Below are 27,931 nucleotides of genomic sequence, written 5' to 3'. Positions count from 1 at the left end.
ACTCCTCAGAGGTGCACGGGGTAATTTTGGAGCCTGGCCTGGACCTAAAGGCCTTTGGAGCAAGCCTTCCCCTCCCCAAGTTAAGCACACACACACCGTGACACACACAGTATTTTTAACCCATGGATTCTGGAGGACACACACAGCAACTGAACTCATGAGAATGGAAGAAGAGAAAACAGGTCTGTATATGCAAACAGGGGCGTAGCCATAATTGAGCGAAAGGGTTCAAAGAACACAGGCCCCCCAGCTCCTGAGCAGGGGCGTAACTACCATTAGGCAAGGGGAGACAGCAGTCTTAGGGTCCCCCAGAGGCACATCACATGACTCCCCACCTGCCCATGTTGCACCCCCTATGAATTATGTTGAGTCTCTTGGAGATCGGCAGTAGCAGAGAGTAAAAAAACTAGATTCAATGTGAACTAGATATTCACCATATTCATGATGGGGGTGTGAGTGCACTATATATATTGTGAAGTGTGTTTTTGTATATCAGTGAGGGGCCCATTTTAAAATCTTGTCTCTGGACCCACTCCAACCTTGCTATGCCCCTGCTCCTGAGGGCTCTCTAGCTCCAACCCTTCCTATATTCTTCATTATCTACCTCACTCTGGGGGGCTGCCAGAGAGAGGGATGAACACGGCCCCCTCTCCCCTAGCTACGTCCCTGTATGCAAATATGCATTTGCAGAAATGTTTCAACAGGCAGCTTAACATACTCCCATCCCACATATAGGGAATAAGCAGCCATCGCGGTGGCAGCCGGGAGGAAGAGCCCGCCTGGTCAACTGTTGCTGCTCCTGTGGGGAGGGGGAGGGGAAGGAGCGGGACTTAGGTGAAGGCGGGAGGTCTCTGGAGACAGGGGGCAGCAGCTTGGCTAATAGGAGCCACAACGCTGCAGCCGCGACCAAGAAAGGTGAGTGGGATGGAGTAAAGGAATGGAGCAGGTGGAGCAGCAGGAGTGCAGCTCAGGTGAGGGTGGAGAGATCTCTGAGGGGAGGGGGCTGTGGCAGGGGGTGAGGGGAGCAATCCAGTACTAGCGTGCAGATGCTCTGTGCGGGTTAAGCTAGTTATCCCATCCCACACAGAGCATCTGTGCTCTAGGGCTTTATTAAAAATAAAGAGCAGTGAGACCCATCAAGGGGGTCACTTAGACTTCCCACATCCATCCCTGTGTCAAAAAATGTTGGTAAAGCTCTGGTTTTAATAACTCCAAGGCAAAGGAAGAACAAAACAAGTGTGACAAGAGAATAACCATTTTATTAAAGATACAGTACACTTAGTTTAGTTTAATACTGATTTCCCTGCTTTTTGCTTCTATCACTATAATACATTCATTACTCAAAATTTCAAGCAATTACATTAGATTGGCTTTAGATTCATATGCCAAATACTGTCTGTAATCTGGGGGAAATTAAACAAGAGGTGTATGTGTGCGCGTGTAGATATATATATCTATATATCTCTATATAGCTATATCTATATACATATATATATATACACACATACATATTTACACACATTATACAAGAGTTAAATTCCTCTTTAATGTACAGAGAGCAGGGAAGATATAATTTCTCTCTTTTACATTTATGTTTGAGACATTCAAAAGAAGAGAGAGATTTAAATCAGGTTTTGTGGTATAATTTTTACTTATGTTAAGCAGAACTCCATGACAGAGTAATCTCACCAGGAACTACACATGCAATAAGTAAGCATGGCACAGTTTCACCCATAACAGTGCGTTCCATTGGTTTTTAAAGTTTTCTTCATTCCTTGTAAGGTTCTTGACTTTAGAAAATTCACAATTATTAAATATTGAATTTTCTGTTTTACATTCATCTGGAACAAAATTCAAACCAAGGATGGGGGAAAAATAAATAAACTACTTATTTATCAAAAAAGGCTTGATTTCTGAATGGACTTTAAATTTTGTAAAAAAGCCTGTTACAGGATACAAATTCCACAGTAAACAAAGAAATCTCCCAAGCTTGAGGCTTTTTAAAGTCATTGCATCAAGTTACTAGGCTGTGCACAAGGGAGTCCGAGGAGAACAGATGAAAAGAAGCACTGAAGAAAATAAGATAAACTTTCCCAAAATATAAACCTTTTCTTAAATATATATCTTTATATATGTACGTATGTACAATTCTACAGAAGCTGAAAGGACACGGAAAAGGATGTTGCCAGAATGTGCACAGCGCAAGAGGTTTCTTTAGAAAAAGGTTTTCCCACAGTAGCTTGTTTGCTTACCTGCTTCATGATATTTTTTTAAACAAAAATTTCACACTGTTAAGAAGTCTTGTTGAAATAAAGGCACTACTGATCTCTAGGTAGTGCACCAGAGCTCACGGGTTCAAGAGATAACTGAGCAGTTGAAAACAATTAAAAAGAAGAGTTCGTCTCCTAACTCATTCCAGTGTCAAAACTTTACAAAATCTAAAAACATACAAATGCAGCTTGAAGAGCTTAGTGCAAATATGAAAATTAACAGCATAATTTTTAAAGGTCTTTAAATAACCTAAAACATAACTAGAGTGGTGTTTTGTTTTTAAATTTCCTATAGGTGACATATGGGAAGTTTCCCTTTAAAGATGATGCAAACCCAGAAGTTGGAAAAGAAAATGGCAGAAACCTGCCTAGTAAACTATTTATTTGAAATTTGATTTTAGCTTATGCAAGGGCAGAATAAAATATTTTTTTCCTGTGGAAGATCAAAATATCTTTCTAAGCCAGTTGGTTGTGAAGAGTCTGGGAGGGCAAGAACAGCCATCCTCAATTCCTGACGTCGGCATGCTTGAATGCTGGTGGTGGTCATTGTCCGGCTGATGTGCAGAGCAAGGTTTTTTCTCCCTGGTCCTCTCCCGCATCAGAAGGTCTCATCATCATTGCAATTTGTAGCCCAATGCCCAAACATTTCACAGATTTCACAATAGGGACGCTCTTCTTTCCGGCTGCCATGGTAAGTCGAATGTGGAGGATCGTCCGATGCCTGGGCTTGAGTTGGACAATCTTCAGTGTCATGGAGATCAAAACAGTCACAAATGTCACAAAAAAGACGAGGCTTCTTCTTGGTTTGGTTTTCTTCCTCACTGTCAAGAGAACAATTTAGCAAATAAGGCTGGAGTTTCACCATTATGTCTTTGCTAAAGAAATGGGCAGGGCTATGGGGAAAGATTATGTAAATCAAGACACCTGTGAACAGGCATATTTACATAACAAAGGAACATAAGAATAGCACTGCTGAATCAGGCCCAAGGCCTATAAAGTCCAGCATCCTGTTACTCATGGTGGACCACCAGATGCCTACGAGAAGCCCACAGGCAAGAGCTGCTCTCCCTCCTGCTGTTGCTCCCCTGCAACTGGTACTGAGAGACATCTTGTTTCTTAGGCTGGAGATGGTCTATAGCCCTCAGACTAGTAGCCATTGATAGATCTGTTCTCCATGAATGTATCTAAACCCTTCTTAAAGCCATCCAGGCTGTTAACTGTCACCACATCTTATGGCAGAGAATTGCATGGGTTAATTATGCATTGTGTGAAAAAGAACTTCCTTTTGCCGGTCTTAAATTTCTTGGCAATCAGTTTCATGGGACTGATAAGGGCCGAGTGACTCTGCCTGGACTCTTGTGGGGGAGGGGTGCTAGGCAAGGGTTCCCTGAAGGTATACCACTTGAAAACCATTACCAAATGACAGTGGACCATAGCACATTTTGAAGAGCCAAACATGCTCAGCATTTCGGTCCTATGGGGTTTCTGGCTGGCGTTTGGTGGAGGTTGAACCCAACAGCCATAACAGTGAATGCAACCAAGATTCCCAAGTAATATTAGAAGTGCCCAACCTGTCGAAATTAGTAACTTCTTCCTCATTGCCATTGAGTGCTGCCTCAGACATCATTTCCACTTTCAGTTTCAACTCATTGTTTTTCCTTTGAAGATCCACTATGACAGAGTTTAGGAAGTCAATCTGAAGGTTTATAGGGGAAGGAGGAGACAGAATTAATAACTCAGAACATGTAAGGTTTTCTTTTGAAGAAAACATTAGCTAAAAACAAAGTGTGGCATAAGCAAAGTGCAGAAACTGAGCATCAAAGCAAAATGAACTGAGTGGATTTTGAAGAAGGCCTAAAAATAATCACACACATGAGTCACTTTTAAGCATTAAACCGTGCTGATCAGTCTCATTCTAGAATAAGGTGGAAGTGTGAGTTGTCACACCAGGGAAACATATCTTACAGGATAGAACTGTTTTGAGATAAGCATGCTTTGATCTGCTGCCAGGAGTTTCTCTCTTCAGCAGCTCTCTTGAGTAGCACAGCATAATCACAAGGCTGGCTGAAGGCCTCACCCCAAGTGGCACATTTGGATGGCAAATCTTAGAAAGAATGAGCTTAGGATCGACATCAGAACGTGAAACATCAGAAAATCCTTGCTGGGCCAGACCAAAGATCCTGCAAGACTAGCACTCCCTTCTTCAAAGAGACCAGTTGGATGCCTCCAGGAAATAGGATATGAAGGCAAAACTCCTCTCCAGCTGCTGCTCAACAGCCAGGCCCATAGCCAGCTGGAGGCATGGTGTGTACCTGCCACACCAAAAAATTATCTTTCTTCCCCAGCCTCACTGACTGTTTTCACTGAACATTTTATAACCTGCCTCCCCTGACTTGTGCAATCCCCTCAAAAATTTGTTTTGAGGCTGGTTACAGGCCTGTCAACAGCTGATATTCAGGGTCTACTGTCTCTGAACATGGATGTTTCAATAGCCATGATGACTAATAGTCATCAACAGACTTCAAGCATTTGTCCAGTTCCTTTTTAAAGCAATTTTAACCAGCAGCCGCCACCACATCTGGGCGCTTTCCAGATCAGACCCTGCAACAGGGTCACGTCGTATCTCGGAAATGTGCTTCCACACTTCCTGTGTTGTGACACCACAGTCTGTACGCAGACAGCAGAGCAAGGACATCAGATATCCGGTGTAAGAAAGTTGCTGTTTTTTCAGGTTGTTCGCTTCCACAAGACTGCTGCCCTGCTGTTCACTTTTTGAATGTGACTTGCTTGAATGGAGGCATTTTGTTGCCGTTGAGCAGCTAGCCTGGAAAGCGCCCTTGAGGATAGTGACTTAAGCAAGTTAAAATTCTGCACTGTGTGAAGAATTCTCTTTTGCCTATCCTGAATCTATGGCAAGTTTTACTGGACAACCTCAAGTTCTATATTATCAAGAAGAAACCTCTCTGTCAGCTTCTTCCACATGATGCATCATTATCAGTTATATATCCTTCCGGGCATCTTTTTCCTTAAATTAAAAAATCCCAATGCTCTATCCTTTCCTCATAAGGAAGGTGCGCTTACCCCTCAATAACATTTGTTACCCTCTTTGTCTATTTATTTAATAAAGGAGTTCTTGAACTTGAGTCCCCAGATGTTGTTGACCACAACTCCCATCATCCCCAGCCACAACAGTTCAGCTATTGTGGCAAGGGATGATGTGAACTGCAGTCCAACAACATCTGAGAGGACCCATGTTTGAGGACCCCCAATTTAATACATGTCTGTTCCACCTTTCATCCGCTGGGGGCATACATGAGGTTCCTCGGTGGTCTCTAATCCAGGCACTGGTCAGATCTAGCACAGGGCTGCACTGTGCCCTTTCTGCACCCCCCCTTTCCAGCTCTACAGTACCCCCACCCCCGTTCCTAACCTCAGTGCTCCCATTGTCATGGGCAGGGGAAGGAAAAAAAGAAAAACTCTAAGATGTCCTTGACAGATTGTGCAAATAGTGGTCTTGGTGGCTCAGCATCCCACAAAACCAGTGTAATTTAGTACACAGCACCCACATTACTCTCCTGGGGACCTTATAAGCCCTACTGTCACCCCCAGGGTCTGGACACTTTACTCATGGAAAGGTTGCCAGAGCTCGTCCCACCCTTTGGCTTGAGTGCCTCTGTCCACTAAGGAGAAAACGACTCCCTTTCTAGACGGCGTAGCAGAGAACTCTGGGGCAGCCTCACAAGAGAAGAGAGACTAAAGCTTGCCCTGCTGGATCATACCAAGCTGATTAAAACAGACAGGTGGTCAATTTTTTTAAAAAAGCAGAGAAAGCAGAAACAAACCATATGCTGATTGGAGGAAAATGTTCGTAGCAGCAGTTGAAAGCAAAAGCCAAAAGAGGAAAGAAGAAAGAGACCAAGCATTAGTATGCGAATTATGCTCCTTACTATTACTTAGTATGCGCAATATGTTACCATGAATTAGGCCTGGGGTACACATAATCTCTGACACACACACACCCACTGTATTTTTTAAACAGTCCACATGTTGTGAAATCTGCTGAAGAATTGGAAGTTACTACTACCAGTTATTAACTGGTAGTTAAATTTCACCATTTAAGGGGCAGGGGCAACCTTGTACAAATGCTGACATCCCAGTGCCTTGGCAGGGCTGACTGCCGACACCTGTCATAAGAGGAACACAGAACATAGGAAGCTGCCATATACTGAGTCAGATCGTTGGTCTATCTAGCTCAGTACTGTCTTCACAGACTGGCAGTGCCTTCTCCAAGGCTGCAGGAAAGAATCCCCCTCAGCCCTATCTTGGAGATGTTTCCAGGTAGGGAACTTGGAACCTTCTGCATGCAAGTAGGCAGATGCTCTTCCCAGAGCAGCCCCATCCCCTAAGGGGAATATCTTACAGTGCTCACATGTGGTCTCCCATTCAAATGCAACCAGGGCAGACCTTGCTTAGCAAAGGGGACCAACGATGTGCTCTATCACTGTGTTATGGGCCCTCACCCAGGATGCTTCAGGCTCCCCGCAAATTATAATTGGCTTTAAGACGTCCTCCCTCACCTCCACAGCTGGCCCCTTTTCTCACCCTTCTCCCTCATTCCCATTAGAAACAAAGTGAGGGAGAACCACCGACCATGCTAACACCGTGTAGCATCTAGCAGGTCAGCTGCTTTGCAGTTAACAGGCTGCTTGCGAAGTGGGGCCGACAGGGAAGAAACAATACCTGGCTTTCATGGCTGTTTTCGTCCTGGAGGGTGCCACCAGCTGTATCATCTTGGGGGGAAAGAAAAGCAAAGTGTCAAAGTATTTGAGGGGGAAAGTGGGGGTATTTGAGCTTCCTTTCCTCTGTGGTTCTGGCAGTGAGCTTGGGAAGAGGGCAATGCTCCCAACTTCCGGTTCCCTCGATCTTGAACACAGTGTGCATGACCAGGGGATGAAGAAATACTGGAAATATCAGCCAGACAAAATATTTTACTCGTCAAGCGATTATGGTACATTGCTCATCAGGGCTTTTTTCACTCGTCAGGCATCATTTTTCACTCATGGCAGACTAGTACATAGGAAGCTGCCATATACTGAGTCAGACCATTGGTCTATCTAGCTCAGTATTGTCTTCACAGACTGGCAGCAGCTTCTCCAGAGTTGCAGGCAGGAGTCTCTCTCAGCCCTATCTTGGAGATGATTCCAGGAAGGGAACTTGGAACCTAGATGTTCTTCCCAGAGCAGCTCCATCCCCTGAGGGGAATCTCTTCCAGTGCTCACACTTCTAGTCTCTCTTTCATATGCAACCAGGGCGGACCCTGCTTTGCTAAGGGGACAAGTCATGCTTGCTACCACAAGACCAGCTCTCCTCTCCATAAGCTTGGGCCCCTCTCTCGGGGCGATCCCATTCCAGGGCGCCCTGCCCCTCACAAAGAAAAGAGAACTCTCCCCGGGGCTCCCGCCAGCTTCTTGGGAACTAGTTGCGTTACAGCACTGGATGCTTCGCGGTGCCCATCTCCGCCACTCTGGATTCGGGGATCTGAACCCGACTCCCTTTCAATCTACTAGTAGACTAGTGGATTTCGGCAGCCCTGTGTAGGACTAAGACTTTGGTCTTCCCTCTGCAGGGGAAGTGGGGGCGGGAGGGGCAGAAGATTTTGGCAGCCCTGTGTAGGACTAAGACTTTGGTCTTCCCTCTGCAGGGGAAGTGGGGGCGGGAGGGGCAGAAGAGCCATGGCGACAATTTTTTGCTGGCTACCACGGCCAGCCCAAATCTTAGGACCCCGGTAATGAGGGAACTTACTACTTGGGAAATGGCTGAATGGAGTCACACTCTAATTAGAGAAGCAGGTGACCATGCTGTGAAAAAGCATGTTTGTGACAGGGAATTCTTGTCCATAAATTACTGGTACGTTTTTTGTGTAGACACTCAACAATATGGACAGGTGTATCCCCACCCCCAAGATCACATGACAACCAACAGCAGTTCCACATATCAGGTGATAACTTCAAGAAATGTAACATAATGAGAGATCTCACCCTAGCTGAACCACTAACATCAAGTGAGGATAGATTCCCTTCTTTGAGAGGACGATTTAGACCAAATGGCTTTTACCACCACAAGGAGACTCTCGCTGTCACCACATGGAGGGACCCCTGCTTAAGTGATGTCATCTGAAGGGATCCAGCATATGATAAACAGACCAGAGCTGGTTTTACCTGAGGAGCTGGGTTTCTGGCTCTCTCTGAGCTTCTGCTCCAGGTTCTTTACTTTTAGCTCAAGTTTTAGTTTATCAGACTCAAGCGACTGAACGACGGAATGCAAATTCCTTGCAGTGGCATTCTCTCCACGCAACACTGTGACCTGCAAACGTTAGAGACAAAGAGAGAGTAGGCACACCCGAGGAAAACAAATCTTGTAAGGGGACACTGGAATCAATACATTAAGGGTATATACTAGTCATAATATCCTGCACTGTTACTTCTGCCATATACTGAGTCAGGCCCTTGGTCTATCTCGTTCAGTATTCTCTACACAGACTGGCAGCAGCTACTCCAAGGTTGCAGGCAGGACTCTCTCTCAGCCCTATCTTGGAGATGCTGCCAGGGAGGGAACTGCTCTTCCCAGAGTGGCTCCATCCCATGAGGGGAATATCTTACAGTGCTCACATGTGGTTTCCCATTCAAATACAACCAGGGCGGACCCTGCTTAGCTAAGGGGACAAGTCATGCTTGCTACCACCAGACCAGCTCTCCTCTTTCTTCTGTTTAGAGATGGTATTTCTGAGTACTGAATACTGAAGACTAGCAATAGGTGTTAATATTATTAGAGATTTTGGAGACACCTGATAGACTTTGGCCCAGATATGAGCTCTGGGAGCTCACACTCTTTAAATTAATTCCCTGTTGAAAGAAATCGTTGCTCCTGAATGGCATTGCAATTGTGTTTTGTTGCTTTTAAAGAATATCGTGTCAAGTCAAGTCTGAAAAAACATGAAAGGGTAACACAGAAAATATTGGACTGCAATGATCTGTCAAGATGTTGTCTGGATTCTCTGTAAAAAGTGAGCAAATGAAGAACAGGATTTTTAGAGAAAAGGGCTAGGATGAAAGCACCTCCGTCATTTTAGAAGATAACTTTTCCTTTGAATCATTTGGCGGAATCTGGTACAGTATTTATACATTCCAGTTGATTAGTTTTCCATGGAACATCTTTGCACAGCAAATCTGTGATCAGCTGATTCACCCATTACATTTGCCCACGTTCACTACATGCCAGAGAAAGGCTGAGATTGCAGTACTTCCATAAAATTTAAATTTTAATGCTGGTTTTAAATTATTTTAATGTTAATGTTTTTAATGTTTCAATGATTTTAATTGTTTAATTGATTTAGTTTTGATCTTAACTGTTAATTGATTTTGTTTTTATTTGTTGTAAACTGCCCTGAGCCATTTTTGGAGGGGCGGTATATAAATCAAATAAATACACAAATAAATCAAATAAATAAATAAAAGGGAGGAAAGGAGGTAATTTGTGAACCAGCCAAAAAATAAAACACAAATCAGCAGATGGCATAAATCATACACTTCTAGAACAGTACCTCATTTCTGAGTTTATCCAGTTCTTCATCTTTTTCTGTGATCAAGGCACTAGTAATACTGATGGATTTCTGTAAAGAAGCTCTCTCTTCATCAATTTCTTTTTTAAAGTTGGATTCTCTAAAAGAGAGTGTCAAATTGTTTCAGGAATTAGGTGAAGGCAAATCCTGTTGATGTTACTCAAAGCCCAGACAGGGGGATAAGGGGGAAAGAGGACAATTTCTAAAAGAAAGGATATATTAACGGAAGCGATTCTTAACAGAAGTTTCAGTTCTGGTTTAGTGGACTGAGACTTTTTTATTTGGCAAGATTGTCTGGGATTTTACAATAGTGGAAATAAAAGTGAAAAGTTTTACCTACGTAGATTTATGCCAGAATCTGCATATCATGGTATCCATTTGAATTTAAAGAAAAATGTTAATAGAATTAGGAGAGAGAGAGTTGGAAAGGGCTGGGTGGGGAGAAGGGTTGCATGGAGTGAGCCTCACTCCAAAGTATTGTTACTTCTTGGAATAGTTGTGAACAAGCAACAAAAAACAGACATGCAAAGCTCCATTACACAGTTGTCATGCAAAGCATGGATGAAGCTGGAAATATTAGATGGTCCTCACTAATTTCTGTAAGGTCAGGAATTTCACAGCAGGCCTGTTTTATATCTGCTGGGCCTTAGCAATGGGGCATATTTGATCAGAGTGCAGTTTTGTTGTGGGAGGGGAAAGAAAGAGCAAGGAATCCCTAAGATTGTATCCTAGCCTTATTCAACGTAGAAGACAAGGCTAACATCTTCCTCTCTCACAGAGTGACTTCCCGACACATGGTGGTTAAGACAAGGCACCATGTGGAAAAATACTATCTGTAGAATGGACCCTCTATTGGTGGAGCCTCAGTTCATCTTTACTGGACTGTGGATGAAGCAGTTTCTATTTGCCTGTATTGTAAAAGCTGTGTTGTGGCATTTGGGGTGGAGAGAGGGAGTTTGACTTTACATCTCTCTCAGAATCAAGGGAAGGCTTGGCAGCCAGTATGGTGTAGCAGTCAGAGGCTGCATTCACATGAAATGTGGAACTGGGGGGTCCAATGGACCCATGGTCCTGCTTCCCAACTCACTCTCCTGTCCACATTTTGACATAATGGAGAGCAGGGAGCCTGCTGTCAGTGAGACTGCAGAGAGGAGGGGGAACTGGTGCTGCGGGCTTCCTTCTTGCACGAAGGACAGCCCGCACAGCCAATCACAGCCAGAGAGAGGGAGGAGCTTCCTCCCTCAACTTTGGTCACAGGAAACGGAGCCTGTGGCTCCAAATTCAAATGTAACGCAGGCTGCGTTTAACCCTGGGTTGGGGTGACAAATTGGAGTTCTAAAAAGAAAGCCTCAGGCTGGTTGAATTTCCTGCATTCAGATGTGCAGATTTGGCAACCTCTGGCCCCTTAAACTCCGGTTTTGCCATGAATCTTGGGCCACTTACTACCTCTCAGCCTAACCTAGACGCCTGTAAACTGTACATCCTGAAACCCACATGAAAACACTCAAAAGCCAAGCTAATTTGAGCAGCTACTGAAAAAAACAAGTGGTGGTGAAAATAATCAACAAGCTGCCTCCAGGCTTCCTTTAAGCCAGGCACAAGCTTTTCAAAAGAATTGGAATGCAGCGCCTTTTCCGTACAATTGGATTATATGAATACTACTTCTGGGGGACAAATTCCACAATTTTAAAAAACTCATCTAGAAGCCTCTCTGAATATATTGAGATGCCGCTGTATCATTCCTGTTTGCTACCATGGGGCCTGCACAGGAGGCAATTCCAATGGGTTCACGTCCTTTAGAGGAAAGCAGTCTACTGCTTAAAAGAACTGTCATACAAGGAATATAAAATCTAGCAGAACTGAGCAGTGAGACAGAATATAAACATGCATGTCTTGGGACAGCACAATGCAAATCCAGAAAGAGAGATTCAAGGGGCCCAATCGGTGAGTGTCTACAATATCTCTACAGTTAGTGAGAACCACAATAACCAGCGTGCAAAATACAGTACGATCCTTGCAGTAGCCCAGAATAAAATTTCAGAACAAGCAATGATGGAAATACAGCACAGAAGTCCTTTGAATTTATGCAGATGTTTATTCTTAGTAATGGAAGCAGCAAGTAGAGAATCTGGGATGTACAGACACAGAGGCACGCAGCACAGCTCAGATGATTGTTTTCGTGTAAAACACAGTGTGAAAGAGTTGAAGAAATTAAGCCACAGCCCTGAACATCTGCCCGGAGTGGCTTTCCTAAACATCACAAGTGTCAGGTTTTTGTTTTGTTTTGTTCCAGTAAAGCTCAATGATATTTAAACCTAATTCTGATTGTGCAGAATACTGAAGCACTTGAATGCATTCACCTAGATTTCAAGGGCTGAATCTTGACCACACATTTAGTTAGTTGTAAAGTAAAGTGTGCCGTCGAGTCGGTTTCGACTCCTGGCGACCACAGAGCCCTGTGGTTGTCTTTGGTAGAATACAGGAGGGGTTGACCATTGCCATCTCCCGCGTAGTATTAGATGATGCCTTTCAGCATCTTCCTATAGCGCTGCTGCCTGATATAGAACATACCAGTGGGGATTCGAACCAGCAACCTCTGGCTTGGTAGTCAAAGAGACTGAAAATGGCAGAGGCAGTGGCATAGCAAGGTTGGAGTGGGCCCAGTGACAAGATTTTAAAATGCCCCCCCCCCAAGCTCAGTTCACGAAGTAAAGAAATCTTAAATGAGGCTGAATAGTGGTAACAAAAAGCACAGTAAAATTTATATATATATATATAACCTATGTGCCACAATAGAACATCATCCTAAATTATTTTTTAAAAGGTTTTATAAATTGTGGACGATGCAAGTCATTTAATGGTACTAGAGAAAGACATGCTGTTCTGGTAGCTCCAGGTTACTTAACACTTACATCAGTTTTGGAGGATGAATACAACTGAAGGAAGCCTGGGCAGGTGCGTGGCTGGGGGAGTCAGTCATGTGATTTGCCTCTGTGGGGGGCCCCCCAACGCAGTGGGTGCCCAGACAGCTGTCTTCCCTTGCCCTATTATAGTTTCGCCCCTGGGCAGAGGGCAAGCGCATGGAGAGCTTTATAAGCTTTTCTCCACACCATGAGGACTAGTAACTTGCTTTAAAAGAAAAGCTGAGCTTCTCAGGATGGAAAATGTTGTGCTTCTGGGCGATCCCATAGGTGTGCAGAATACACATAGTTTTGGAGATTTCCACAGCTTATCATGAAGGCTCTCCTTTAGAGCATTAGCATTCTACGCTCCTTCTGCAAACTGGGAAGTGCAGTGCCAGTAACTACTCATTTCACCAAGTGCCCTTTCTTCAAACATCTAAGCTCCCTTATACAGAGCCAGCCAGTTGGTGTCTCTAGCCCAGGATTATCTACTCAGACTGGTTGTGGCTTTCCAGGGGCTCAGGAAGAGGTCATTCCTATCCCTGATACTTGAGATTCTTTTTAACAGGAGATGCCAGAAAGTCTTTCTGCATGCAAAGCAGGTGCTCTGCTGCTGGCCTCCTTCTGTCCCTCTGTCATTTATTCTCAGTTTTAAAACTGTCCCATATTTCCCTTCCGCCTTGACTTTGAACAGTCTCTCTGCTGACAGCTCCAAATACTCCAAGCAATGTCAGGAGACATTCCTAGTGGATTGCAGACAGGTCTGAACAATCCATCCAGATCACATGGATTACTCCCAATAACCCCTTGCCAGAATGACCACCCAGATTCTTCCCTTGCCACAAAAAAAACCAAGAAATTCCAATAATGAAGCAAGTACCTTAAAGTGATACTGGGCAAGCTTTAAAAATGCAAGATAACAAGAACCACATGTTAGAAACATGGAAGAGAAATGCAAAATACAGTAAAGGAAGAACTAAATTTGCACTGAAGTGGATTCTGTTGTTGTAAAAAAATTAAAAAAAAAGATTTTTTTTGCTGAGTATTTTACAAAAACAAAAGAAAAAAAGCAAGACACTGAGGGAACAAAAGGCAGCCAAAAATATGTACAACAACTTTATTGGAGAAAAAAAAGTTATTTATTGTAACGTGGATAGACTTTCTTTAGTCTTACCATTAAAGACACACAGATATAGCAAAGGAAGCAAGGGTAGGAAAGGGAAGAGAGAGGAGTGGAATGAGTATTGAGAAAATAGCGCAAGCTCAGAGACAGTTAGACAGTTAGCAAATCCACAATGGGTCTTAATGAGCTGAAGTAACATTGTGCCCCCTCGTTAGCTAGAGAGTCCTAAATAGCTGAGACAGCCATCTAATTTTATACATCACAAGGAACACTTTTTGGAAATGAAAAAGAAGAAGGAAAGAATTCTGGTGGGTGGAATGGTAATAGGGAAAAGGTCTCAGAGTTGGAGATCTGACCACCCCACCCTGCCCCTGGCCTCTTGTCTTTTGCAAATCTGGAGGGGCTGCTCTAGGGGGCCAGCATCTTGACCATCAAACAGACCCCCCAACTTCATCTGCAGCTCCTTCTGCCCTCTCCCCTCTGGCGAGAGGAGCTTGGAACCTGGTCTGCATTAGAAGCCAGAAGTCGCTGTCCACTTGCCCCTGTTCTAATTGCAACTTGGTGTAAATTCCAATTGCCTGCTTCTTAGGGAGTGAATCTGGGCTTAAAGTGCAGGGCATCAATAAGAAACCTTTGCATCCCAGATTAGAAAGAAAACCTCTTGCAATTTTTTAAGTCACAGAAATAGATTTTTTTTAAGTGGGTCTCTGGTTGGTTTAATTCTTTGGTTTATTGTTGTAGAAATAATACTACGACTGAATAAAAAGACAGACATTTTCTGTAGGCCAGCTGTATGCACAGTTTAGAAATACAACTCATTCATGCTTCCATGCAAGTGGGGTAGCTATTTTTTTTTTGTTTGTTCCAAAACTAAGTAGTGCCAGTGCTAAGTGTAGGATTCTGAGAGTGTTAATTGGGTGGCTGCAGCTGAAGAAGGGAAGCATCAGGAACTCAGGATAATTATACATTTTCCTGGGTGCTTTCTGTTTGGAATTAGCCATGTCCCTGGGTGGTGCTAAAATGTCAATTTGAAGATGCTGCATTCTCAGGCTAGGCTCTTGGCAGAGCTACTTTACAAAGGATTTGAAGCTCATCAGTGGGGATGGCTTTGTGCATTTTCTAGAGCTCCAACTGATACAAAATTTAGTGCTAAAAATAGCACTAAATTATCTGGGTGCTGAAATGCAGAGAACAGAGGGAAACATCTAACTGAGGAACAGAGGATGGGACGTGCTAGGGATGTTAAATGCTTCTTTAAATCAAGCATTTTCACACAACTTTTTAGTAATGAGAAGGATGCAACTATTTGCATGTGTGTAGTATTTCACATGCAAAGACATTTTGAAAAAGCCGAAATGTGCAGTCCCGGCCATTTCAACTCCAAATGGGGAGCAGGAATCACAACAGTCCTATCACAGTTTTATTTTGTCCAATTTCCCTAATTGTCTGTACGTACAAACACACACACACGAAAGCATACCTCTTTTTCATCTCTAACAGCTGATTATTGAGGACAGATCTCTCTTCGTCCAGCTGAAAGACACACAGAGAACAAAGCGGCATTTACTAAGCATGTTACAGACAGAAAATGACCATCTTCCATTGCAAACATTCCATGCAATTTGCAGAGTCTCAGTGGCAAAGCAAAAGCAATCCGCTATTTCCAGAGGCACAAAGAGGGAAAAAAACCAGTTTCTAACTTAGTCTCGTTCATAGATCTCGGTCATTCCCAGTGACGTGAGGTCAACAGGTCTCTTTAACACATACCATATTTACCCAAATAGAAGACAAGACTGAATTTAAGACGAACCCCTTAGAAAACACAAGGTAAATACAATTTATAGCTGTATTTGCCTAAGAGGAAGAGGACTCTGAATTTAAGATGACCCCCTGATTGGTAACATCAAATCTTGGGGACGAGGAGTATGATACTGGTAAATAGGGTTCAACTCTGAACCACTCCCCCCAATCTTATTTGGCCTGTGGGTTTCTTGTGCCCCAACATAAGAGGTCCTCTTTTGCCTCTTCCAGGCCCACAGATCCAGTAACTGGGACAACCCCACCAAGACCTCCCTAGCTAGTTGTTCCCAACCATGTCCCTTGGTGACCCTGGCTCTTCGATCCTAATGGGTTGCTGCTTCTCACCTAAAAGAAGTGACTGCAATCCACAGGGGGTCTGGCCTAGAACAGCCTTCCAATTGTATTAAGAAATGTGCTGGAAGTCAAAAATAGCTATTTTGGTGACAGCACAAAGCACATCCCCAGCTTCTGAGGACAGCTCGTCTGCCTCCCCCACACAGGCAGGCTAAATGCATTGCTGTACTCAATTTCAAGGCTTGCCATACAACCAAGAGAAAGAAAAGCACTCTGTAAGGGGAGGGAAAGGAGGATCTGGAGGGAATCGGTTCCATCCTCAAGTCCTAACGGATACAGGCGACAGTGTTTTTAAAGTTAAGACTTCAAGAAGAGAAAAACAAAGATACGAAGGTATGGATTATACTAGAAGTAGCTGATTCCACAATTGTTTTTACTTCACATATAAGCACAAAATCACAAGCACGAACAACCTTTGTAGAAAGGACGTTTAAGAAGAGAGTCACTAAAAGTTTAAAGTACAAATAATAATGCAAAACATCTAATTTTAAATTGCTCCAAGGCTGCAACCCTCCAATTCAAAATCCAACAAACCGGAACATTTCCCCAAGCGAAGGGCGCTATCTGGCTGGAAATCCCTTAATTAATTAAGAAGCAGCTAATTATTTGTCCAGCCTCACAGATAACCATCCCGCCCCCCCCCCCCCAGCACAGAGAGCAAAAACTGCTTTAACCTTTAGATGTCAGTGTAAATCATTCATGAAACAATATTCATTAAATTTGCAAAATGTGTCAGGCATACACTGATTTGTTAATACACAGTGGCCAGACATTTATATTGATACCATAGCAACTGCTCAGGAACACCTGCCACTTATGTTAAAACCCATCACATTTATCTTAGAAGGCACTGATTTTTAAAGACTGGAAAAGATTAAGACATTTGGTTGACCATTTTCTGACTTTCTCTGGACAAAAGCAGGCCTGATGCTCTGAATTTTATGGAAGTCCTCTTCTTGCATACACTGAAGATCTGAGCTTTCCAAACCTTCTAGATTTAGGGAACCCTTCCTGTCCACATTGGCTTCCCAGTCACAGCACCCCCATGCATTTCAGAGTGCTCTTCTAGGTCTCACTTATGCCCGAGACCACTGCAGTGTTCTCTATAACTGGGATTCCCAGATGTTGTTGACTACAACTCCCAGCATCCCCAGATCAAATGGCCTTTGGCCGGGGATTCTGGGAGCTGTAGTCAACAACATCTGGGAATCCCTGTTAGAGGGAACAGTGGACCACTGTAAGGTATTCCCCTTAGGGGATGGGGCTGCTCTGAGAAGAGCACCTGCCTGCCTGCATGCAAAAGGTTCCAAGTTCCCTCCCTGGCAGCATCTCCAAGATAGGACAAGATTTATTTATTTTTAGGGCTGAGAGAGATTCCTGCCTGCAACCTTAGAGAAGCCGCTGCCAGTCTGTGTAGACCAGTGTTTCTCAACCTTTTTGGAGTCAAGGACCGCTAAATTCTTCGTGCAGAGTTTCAAGGACTGCTACATTCTTCATGCGCAGTTTCCCGGACCGGCAGTTAGTAAAGGGGTTTCAAATCTATCTATCTATCTATCTATCTATCTATCTATCTATCTATCTATCTATCAGACTTCTATACTGCCCAAAACTTGCATCTCTGGGCAGTTTACAATTAAAATAATATAAGCATTAAAATAATTAAATTTGGAATCTTTTGCAAACATGGAATATTAGGGGTTCTCAACCTTGGGTCCCTCAGTTAAACTCCCATAACCCCCAACCACAGTGGCATTTGGCCATTATGGCTGGGGATTATGGGAGTAGAAGTCCACCAACGTCTGGATACCCAAGGTTGAGAACCCCTGAATCTAAAAGCCTGGGTGAACAAATCTGTCACCAGTATGTCTTCAGTATGTGTGGGGTGGGGGTGGAGGTGCTTGTGATTACTCAATGGAGAGGGGATGTTGGGCCATTAGAAAAATTCAAAAGCTACATGGGGGCAATGAAAACAACACACAAGCAAGCTTTTGAATCCCCCAAAATGCTTCATCAGGCTGGATGTCAAGCAAAGCAAAAAGGAGGTGAGGAGAGGAGAGCAGGGCAAGCTCAGTAGAGCCGGAAATCTACAGTTTAACCCTCTCATGATGGAGGTGGAGTTTTAGCAGGAGTTGTGTAGTCGCAGGGCAGGATCCAGACAACGTTAGTCACGCCCACCCACTGAAATTAATTTAATCATCTCTCATTTGTGTCAATGCTGCTTGGTCATGATCACCTGACTTGATCTGGATCCTGCTCTTAGATGTGCACTTTGTGAGGTGGACCTAATGAAACCCGTGCAGCTCCTCCAAAACTCGTTAAATTCGTTACATGGCAGGTGCTGGGAATTGGGTTTTTTTTAATGGTGAAAGAAAATGTGAAGAAGAGCGGTGGAGACCTGGCATTAAAAGAAAGGGGGTGATTCTGAGATGGCGGAGGGTATGGGGCGTTGTAGTGGTAGATGCCTCATTTTCCTCGCTGGGGAGACGAGGCACTGTTCAGGGTGGGTGAGGCAATGGTGCACCGGACTGCACTCGGAAGGTCGCCTGGGTCCAAGAGCTGCCGCCACTGTGCTTGCGCACCAGAGTGTAGCAAGTGTTCCCCATCCTCTCTCACAATGTGCACTTCTGTGCCCCCCTCCCAACTCCCCTGCGGGAGCCAATCACACCAGCCTGCCTTTGGGGCCACGCAGCTCACGTGGTCCCACATGCTGCCCGCGCATACCTGTGAGGTGAGCCAAGGCGGCCCTCCTCCCTCCCTCCTCTGCTTAGCCCTCACCGCGGCATGATCCCGGCCAGAGATTGTCCCCCGCACCCGGCGAGGTCATAAAGGGGACCGCCGTCCTCCACCGGCGGTGCAGACCAGGGGGTTACAGGGGGCAGAGGGACCACAACACCCCACCGATGCAAGAGGGAAACAGCGTTCCCTCTCAAGGCGCCTCGACCACAATAGGCAGCTGGGTTTCAATCAATCAACCTTTGGCTGCAAACAATGAGCATGCAAGAACCAGCAGCCCTTCAAGTGGCAGCCCTTCAGGTGGCATACCTTTTCATGCCCCCACACCGCATACAGTTTGAAGCTGTAAAGATAGGGAATAAAATAGCTGTAGGAAGATCACAGCAGCACGTGGAGGCAAGGGACAAGAAGGTGATACTCTTCCTCTTCCATACCATGTGCAAAATTGAGGAAGTGAGTGCCTTGATTGCAGTTGTTGGGGGGGGGGGTGTTGACTCCCAGTCAGGGACCGGCGCTCAACCCTTCGGGGACCGGCAGCGGTCCCCGGACCGGTGGTTGAGAAACTCTGGTGTAGACAATACTGAGCTAGATGGACCAAGAATCTGACTTGGTATATGTACCATTCCCAGCACTCCTCTACAGCCGCACACTACAGAGATATACCAGTAATGACATAATCTCCTGCAGCACCTTAAAGATTCACACATTTATTTTGGCTGCAGTTTTTGTGGGCTAGAGTCCACTTCATCAGTGGCATGCCATATCTGATGAATTCATCAGTTCACTTCTGATGAAGTTGGCCATGCAAGCTTTTGCTACAATAAGTCTTTAAGGTGCCAGAAAACTTTATGTGGTTTTTGCTCCTCTGGACTAACAATGGCAACCCGTCTAGAAGTGACAAGCAAGTTGTATCACTTAGGGGAGGAGAGCTGATCTTGTGGCAGCAAGCATGCATTGTCCTTTTGCCAAGGAGGGTCGACTTTGGTTGCATTTGAATGGGAAACTACATGTATGAGCACTGTAAGAGATTCCCCTTAGCTGGTGGGGCTGCTCTTGGAAGAGCAAAAAAATAGCATCTGTATGCAGAAGGCTCCAAGTTCCCTCCCTGGCATCTCCAAGAGAGAGAGACTCCTGCCTGCAACGTTGGAGAAGCTGCCACCAGTCTGTGTAGACAATACTGAGCTAGATGGACCAGTGGTCTGACTTGGTAGAAGGCAGCTTCCTATGTTTCTCCCTATGTCTTTCTGATTATACCGAGGAGCTCCTGGCAAGATTCAAAGGAACCCGAGGGTTGCCTGGAGCATGGCATGAAAATCCCTGTCTTGCCAACCAGGTTCCTTAACTGAATTTTGGGCCAGGCCATTTTGCACTGCCACCTTGGAGCAGATGCTCTTCCTGTGCCAACACACTCCCTCTCCAGCCACCAGGTTTCCTTTGGACATTGCTCAAGCACACTCGGGACTTGAGGTGCTGGCCATGGTCATGAGAGAGATGGAGGGGCGCCAGCAGCAGGAGATGGAGGGCCACTCACAAGGAGGCTTTAGGCAAGGGCACTGCTTTCTCAGCCTCAGTCCTTCTACCCCCACTACAGCCTGCAGGCATTTCTACCAACCCAATCCACAAAGTGATTTCTTGGTGCAAATCCAGGTCTGCAGCTTGAACATGCAATAAACTCTGCATTCAATTTCAGCTTAAGTTAATTAGTCTGGGGACTCAGACAGAGGGGCAAGGACTGCTGTAAGAGGCTGAAACACAACGCCTGGGCTCCTTGCATCACTGCCCCGGTTTCTTCCTTGCTTCACAACAGCAGTCGATACAATTTTGGTGCTCAAGTGATACTAAAAGCAGAACTGTAGGCATTTAACCCATCCCTAGGTTGCTGCCCAAGATAAATCTGCTCTTCAGAGCAAAATCTGTCACTCTGGAGGAGGAGATCTGATTTTTAAAATTAATCGTAAAAAAAAAAGAACAAGCTAGGTTCCTAGTCCTCATGTTTCCAAAAGAAAACTTTGAAGAAGCCTCCATACTTTTCCTCTGTTATGATTATCCTGCCACTTCGAAAAATTGATAATTCCAAATTATTTGATAAAGCCTGACTCATGGAGACAATATTATTTAAAAAGACACACGCACCTAAGTGTATGCAGATACTTGGGTTTGTTCCAACTGCAGAAACTGAATTATTTTGTTATTTTTGCACAGAAAACACTTAAAACCCTGACCTGGGAGGACAATGGGCAGGTTGCAGGAACACAAATGTGTCTTCTAAGGAGTTGGGGTCATTATGAAGCCCAGGTTGACTACACTGCATTCTTAGATTCTTGATTCAGAAGTATTCTTGGGTGTGGCTAAATCCCTTTCCCAGTTTAGTAGCATAATCCTAAGCACGTTTACTCAGAAGTAAGCCCCTTTGTTCAATGGGACTCACTTTCTCAAATACATGTGTTCAGAACACAGGTGCAGCTCTTACTTGTTTTAAAACAGGGCTTTTGCAGAAGAAATCCCCAGCAGATTTGTGTGTGTGTATTCTGAAGCATTCAGTACCTCTTTAAAAGACAATAAATCTCTCATTAAGTCTATGCAGGCACTCAGACTGCACCCCTATCTGAGCCTTATAAATCTCTCTGCAAGTACAAAAAGACTCATTCACATGTATTCCAGGGCAACATTCATCCACATACGCTCACACAGCTTTCCAGTACTGGAAATGCACTCTTTCTCACTCAAGCAACCTCCTCCGTAAATATTAGTACGGATTCATTTTTAACAAGTTGCTGCAGAATCTCATTACAGAGGTGTTAAAGCCAGAAAAACCAATGAATCGGGAAATTAGAAATGCTAAGAGGAGGCCGGCTGTCTTCTCAAATGCCCTATATAGAGACCTTTCATTAAGACTCACTAGCAGTTCTTCCCATCAAACTCGCCTGCAAAGGACTCTTTATGTGTTATGCAATTTCCCCCTCATCTCAGATCCTTGTGCAGGTGATGTGCAAATACTTGAGAACTGAAGGGATCAGCTACCTGGGCGTTCTTCACACAGCAGGCTTTACTCTGAACTGAAAGTTGCCCCAAAAAACCAACACAAAAAGTGGATTTTTAAAAATCCCAGATATAAATTGAGGTACAGTAACACACAGTGAAAAACCCAAATCGTGTGTGAAGTGCTCCCTGACAGCTTGCAGGGTCTTGGGGGTAAATCTGCCCGATATTTGAACATGCACACCCTCCATTCTGAAGGAGATATGAGCTAAAAGCCCTGTGTGAAAAGTGCCCTGGAGATGAACTGGTTTTATGCAGCAAGATAAAGAGATACAGTGTGCCATCGAGTCAGTGTAGATTCCTGGCCATCAAAGAGCCATGCGGTTTTCTTGGTAGAATACAGGAGGGATTTACCATTGCCATTTCCTGCACAGTACAAGCATCTTCCTATATTGCTGCTGCCCGACAGAGGTGTCTCCCATAGTCTGGGAAATATACCAGCGGGGATTCGAACTGGCAACCAGCAAGAGTGCTCTTTTATCAGCTACAACTGCCTATGAGAGTTCATGCCACAATAAAACCAGCTTATCTCTAAAGTGGCTCCGCTTCTGTTGCCCTCCTGCTGCTACTGGCTAACTCCCCTGGAATTTGTAACCTGAAAGGTAAATTGCCTAAATCATAAACATGCTCTGCTATGCTTCTCTCCCCTCCACCCTGGAGCCAGCCCAAGCAAACGTCACACCGGGAAAACCAAACCAAAAGGACCTACCTTCTGGTGACTGGTGACTTCCCCTTTGCCCAGCTCCTCGGCAAGTTTAACGTTCTCCTCTTGCAGCGCGATGAGCTGCTGGGACTTCTCAGCCTCTGCCAGCTTTAGCACTTCTCTGCGGGGACAGGGAGCGCATGGTTACCATAGGAACAAGAAGGGCAAGAGGGGGGAAAAGGCACTGTGGGAGAGAATCAGCCTGGCAGCTTGCAAAAATAAAAAAATAAAAAAGCAAGTAATGTGCTTAAGGAGACCTTTAATAAGGTGACAACACACAGCCCAAATGCACCTCCTCCATCGCGTCAATCCTCGAAAGCAAATCCGCGGGCGTTTGGTTGGAATTGTATCCAATATGTCCTTTGGAGTGAGGGAAAAATCCATCCAGTGTGCACACTGAGAGCTGGGTGGGCTGGGTTAAAAATAAATGGATTGGATTGAAAATACAGGGAGTGTATTCCAGGTTTCCTCCCACCCTTATGAATGGCGCGAGCTGAGAGAGACCGATCGAGAGGCAGCAGGACCACATGAATGCCTGCACACGAGACTGACCAGATCTCAACATTTGGAAATAACAGGAGGCTTGAACAACTCATTTCCAAAGATTAAAAACCAACAAAAACCCCTAACACAAGTGAAGGCTGAAGTGCCCAAGAAGGATTAAGTTACATAAGACAACCCACAAGCATATTATTGTCGTGGCTTGAGCAGATGGTTGATATTTCAGGGTTGATTTCTAGCATTTAATGCAGCTGCCAGATGATAGGGGTCCCTCCTACTCCTCCCCGCTGCCTCACACCGCTGACTGCTCTCTGATGATTGCTTCTGTCACTGCTCGTCAGCGAGTGGTGGATGTTAGCAAACCAACTGGAACCTTGACAGGCTGGGCGCAGAGCCCACCAGCCGCCTTTTGTGTGTGCATGGGGATATTTACGTCACACACACACACAACTGCACTGCTTGCCTACTAGTGGCTCCCTGATGCCAAACAGCTATAGGGAAACAGTGGGAGAAACAGAGCCACCCCACCAGCCAGACACACCATTCACTGTGTTCTTGGGTGTGTCCGAGATGCTTTCCAATGCCAAGAATTGGCAGAAGATTCGGGATAGACTAAAGAGAACACTTCTTCACACAGCTTAGGGAATTGGTTGTCTGCCTGTCAACTTAACTGTGGCAATACATGGTGGTTTATTCCAGGAATTTTTGGCAGGTGATCTTATGGATGAAATTGATGTGCATCTACGTGTTCTAAAGTAGGATTAAAACAAATCCTAGACCACAGGTCTTCAGACATCTCTTGATCAATAGCAAGTTTAGAAACTATCCTCAGTCATGCCAGATTGCTTTGTTGTGCAAGCATACTAGTGAATCGTGAATCAAAGTTTCAAGTCTCGATATTTTTTAGAGACAAATGGTTCCCCATTCCCCTTTTAGCTTATCTCGGGGTTCTCACTTCTGATATGTGCATTAGTGTGGCATAAATTAGGTGCAAAATTTGCTGGAGAGACTTTGGCCCCCTTCAGACGTAACGCAGGACCATTGGACCCGCTGTTCCACGCCCCTCCCTCCACTCTCCCTTCTGAGCAGGAGAGCTGCCTCTCTGCAGTCAACGAGACTGCAGAGAGGTGGGAGAGCTGGCTGTGCAGGCTTCCTTCTTATTTACATTTTTTTTTTAACATTTCTATCCCACTCTTCTTCTGAGGTGCATGGTTATTTTTATCCTCACAACAACCCTGTGAGGTAAGTTAGGCTGAGACACACATGACTGGCCCAGAGTCACCCAGTGAGTTTCATAGTGGAATGGAGATTCGAACTCAGGTCCTCTAGGTCCGAGTCCAACACTCTAACCATTAAGCTATGCTGGCTCTTGACAGGACGACAGCCCACACAACCAATCAGGTTGGAGTGAGGGAGGAGCTTTCTCCCTCAACTCCAGCTCTGTAGGGCTGAATCTGCATTTCGGCCTCTGTGGGGCATTCAGATGTAACGCTGGCACCGCAGAACTGGAATTGGAGGCACCCAAACTCCACTCTGAACTGAAGGTTCAGAGTGGAGTTTGGGAAGGGAAACAGTGGGCCCCTTCTTGCCTTCAGTTTCCTGAATTTGGACATGTGTCCAAGGAAACCAGAGGTGAAGGGGCCTCTAGTTTCTGGTTACGTCTGAATTCAGCATTTGCATGGGTTTTAAGAAGTGTTAAATGAGACTTAAAGTCTCCACTAAAACTTCTGAAAGGGGGGGGAAAACCAATAAAAATGGTTGCTGAAGTTTGGTTAGCGGATCACCGTGCTTCAGTTCCATCCAGTTGCACAATGAATTCTAGGGTGAACAGCGGATGTCCTCTTTACGAGCAATCTGGTTTTAAAAACTGTTTGTAGCTGCTCAACCCTATTTTAAATCATATAGCAGCAGTATGCCTGCAGAGACAGCCGCTCTTGAACACAACACCCACGCACACACCTGAGAACTGAGGGTGCCCCAATTATGGCATAAAAGTGGCACAGGAAGTCTAAGTCACTGAGAAGCAGCCATTTCAAAGGCTGAATTCTCCACTGCATTCTGCAAGATCTAGCGGTTTATATCATAGGCCTCGGAATCCCCCCTTGCTGAAAATGCATTCCCTATGCACAGTCCTGGCAAGCCTGATTTCTTCTTCACGTCTGCTAGATCTCTCACTGCACATACCGAAGGACAACCTCAGGGAAACAGGTGAATAGGCTGTGAGCCCTTTTAACCTTAATCTGATTCCCAGTGACTTTGGGTTGACCTTGCACTTGCCCATGCCTCCCCTCTTATTGTCTTTTACTGCTTTTTATTTTTTTTAATAATTTTTAATCTAGATTTTACCATTTTATACTTCCCTTTTTATCTTCTCTGTGCATTTTTATAATAGAAATAGTATTTTATTTTTAGCAGTTTTAGTTCTTTAGTATTAATGGGCATATATGTAATTTTTATCTATTTTAGTTTGTCTCTTTTTAAATTGCAATTATTTTTAATTTTAGCCTTTTCATGATATTTATCATCATATTTGCTGTCACCTTTATCCTCCTGTATTTTTTTAAACATGTAACTTTTAACTTGTACTCTATATTAGTTTTTTTAGTATCACCCTCATTTAACATATAATTTTATGCTGGTCCCCGACCAGCATAAAGGTTGATTGATTGATTGGAAAACAGGTGTCAATGAACTCAATTCCTTCTTACCTGCAAGGCCAACTGGACAATTGTGATTCTGATGTGTAATGCATTTTGTTATCAAGAAACAAAAGACTGAAACAGTAGGACACAGGGGCCTGCTCTTGGTCAAAGGGATGGACTCTAGCTCAGTGGTATAGCACATACACTACACGCAGAAAGTCCCAGGTTCAATTCCTCAATTCCTGGCATTTCCAGGTAGGACTGGGAAATACTTCCCCTGGAGAGCCGCTGCTAATCCTGAGCTAGATAGGTTGTTGTTGTTGTTATTATTAATACAGTGCCATTCATGTGCATGGTGCTGTACAAAGGATAAGAGGACAGGTCCCTGCCCCTGCCCCATATCAACACAGGAGGAAGTGGAGTGAAAAGGGAGGCAGGAAGAATATGTCAAAGTCACAACTCAGTATGGGGACTAAGGGGTTGAGCCAAACACTTCACAGAAATGGTGGGTCTGAAGAAGTGATCTGAAAGAAGGACGGACGGACCAATGGCCTGATTCAGTAGAAGGCAGCTTCTTATGTAAAGGCAGGTCTGAGCATCCTATTCAGCATCAGCTCCCTGTATGACTATTCCACAAGCCATCAGTAAAGAAAACGGACATGTGGCATCTGCCCTAACTTCTTCGACAAAAACACAAGCCGCTGGGGGGAGAGGAAGAGCCAGATAATCATTCCTCTTTAGCTTCTTGAAATGAAGACTACAGAGTGCTTTCTATACCGGCCATTTGAACTCAACTTATTTCTTTCGCATTTCTTGCAAAACCTAGAAGCAGCAGCAGCAGCAGCAGCTACTCCTGCTTGTTTCAGGAGCGGAGTCTACCTACAAACAGGGACTCTCCACAATCAGGGTTTTCAGTTGGTTTTCCCCACCCTGCTGTAAAAAGTGAGCTGAGTTTGGAACAGATGGTGACAGAGTCTCACTCAGAGTCTGGCTGTACAGTACCTGCATCCCCCCCAGAGCCCACTGCGTAACACACATTTGCTTCAGATAAGGCAAAATTTAAAATAGGCACCCACCCACCCACGTCCTCCACTGGAAATTAAAAATAAAGACATGTTTGCAAACAAGATTTCTTCATCAATTTGCGTTGAGCATTCCACATACTCTGCTGTCTCCGCCAAGACATTAGTTGTGGTTACTCTTGTAAGGCATTGCCCGTAATGCTATTAGGAGGATTAGTAGCAGGCTGTGCAATGAGAAGGCAAAAACGAATAAAGGCTGTACAAGGCACAGGTGATGGGGAGAGGGGGAATGGCCCCTGTTTAAAAAGAACTGGCACCCCCCAGTGGAAGAACTATAAATGGCTTCAAAATAAACACAGACACATTAGAATCAATGCTCCAGGACTGAAATCCATCACCAGATTAAGAAATCCAATAACCTCCAGTGACCCATAATTGTGTTCCGTTTAGACATTTCAGGAGACAGAATAGCTGTTTACATACAAATGCCCTCTGGCCCTTTTTATACTAACCAAAACACCAGCACCCTGAATAAGCCTCATTTGCTCTCATGCATACAATTAAAGCCTCCCATCAATCACAGAGTCACCGAGTTAAATACTCACAGTTCTTTTCTAATCTCGTCTACTTTCTTGTTCTCCGCATTCAGAAGCTCCTTGGACTTGTTAAGCTCCTCTTTATTTTTCAGGTTGTTTTGTTTGAGGCTATCCAACTTGCAAGAGAAAAAGAAAAGAAAATCATTCCGGGCTTCAGATCCCCTGGGGACAGAAGGGCCAGCTAGATGAGGCTCTGGAGATCTGGGAGTGGGTCCCCAGTCCCCTTTAAAAGCTGCTGCAGGGGTCTCCCAGTTGGATCAGGACTGTGGGGAGATGATCCTTTCAGTAACAAACACTGATGAATGTTTAGAATCAAACTGGACAAGATGTCGAAAAATTGCGGGGCTGGAGAAGGAGAGGCTTAACCTACTTTCCTGGAGCCACTTTCCTCCTGGTCTAAATTGCGTCCCAGGTTGTATGTTTCCCCTAATGGTGCTAAGAACTGCTTCGGAGGGCAACTTGAATCAGAAAATGATACAGGCGGGGACTGGATTAAGCCCCTCCTTCTCCAACACTAGAGCCCTGATCCAATATTCATCCTCTCTCTCTCTCTCTCTCTGCTCTAAAGATTCAGAGGTTTTGCTGTGACTCTTATAGTGTGGACTTTTCCAAATCTAAAGCTGTAGT

The 27,931-nt window shown here is 44.6% G+C and overlaps 1 protein-coding gene across 25 annotated transcripts in view; it reads right to left on the bottom strand.

Annotated features, from left to right (window-relative positions):
* Positions 1-1,239: 1,239 nt before the first annotated feature.
* CLIP1 (CAP-Gly domain containing linker protein 1) overlaps positions 1,240-27,931 on the bottom strand; it is a 97,349-nt gene continuing 70,657 nt past the window's right edge. For 14 of the 25 annotated variants that reach the window (XM_053279403.1, XM_053279397.1, XM_053279414.1 and 11 more), the window contains 9 exons: positions 27,314-27,420; positions 22,550-22,664; positions 15,395-15,447; positions 13,672-13,692; positions 9,871-9,988; positions 8,489-8,633; positions 7,011-7,060; positions 3,842-3,966; positions 1,240-3,091 (listed from right to left, as the gene is read on the bottom strand). In XM_053279403.1, the coding sequence (XP_053135378.1) occupies positions 2,869-3,091; positions 3,842-3,966; positions 7,011-7,060; positions 8,489-8,633; positions 9,871-9,988; positions 13,672-13,692; positions 15,395-15,447; positions 22,550-22,664; positions 27,314-27,420 (957 nt within the window). In that variant the 3' untranslated portion in view covers positions 1,240-2,868. Of the gene's footprint in view, positions 3,092-3,841; positions 3,967-5,781; positions 6,119-7,010; positions 8,634-9,870; positions 9,989-13,671; positions 13,693-13,744; positions 13,961-15,394; positions 15,448-22,549; positions 22,665-27,313; positions 27,421-27,931 lie in introns of those variants that run through there. The other 11 variants (XM_053279406.1, XM_053279409.1, XM_053279420.1 and 8 more) reach the window with 6 other exon arrangements.

This window comes from Hemicordylus capensis, chromosome 15 (genome assembly GCF_027244095.1).
Source record: "Hemicordylus capensis ecotype Gifberg chromosome 15, rHemCap1.1.pri, whole genome shotgun sequence".
NCBI classification, from domain to species: Eukaryota; Metazoa; Chordata; class Lepidosauria; order Squamata; family Cordylidae; genus Hemicordylus; species Hemicordylus capensis.
This window is presented reverse-complemented; position numbering and strand designations above follow the sequence as displayed.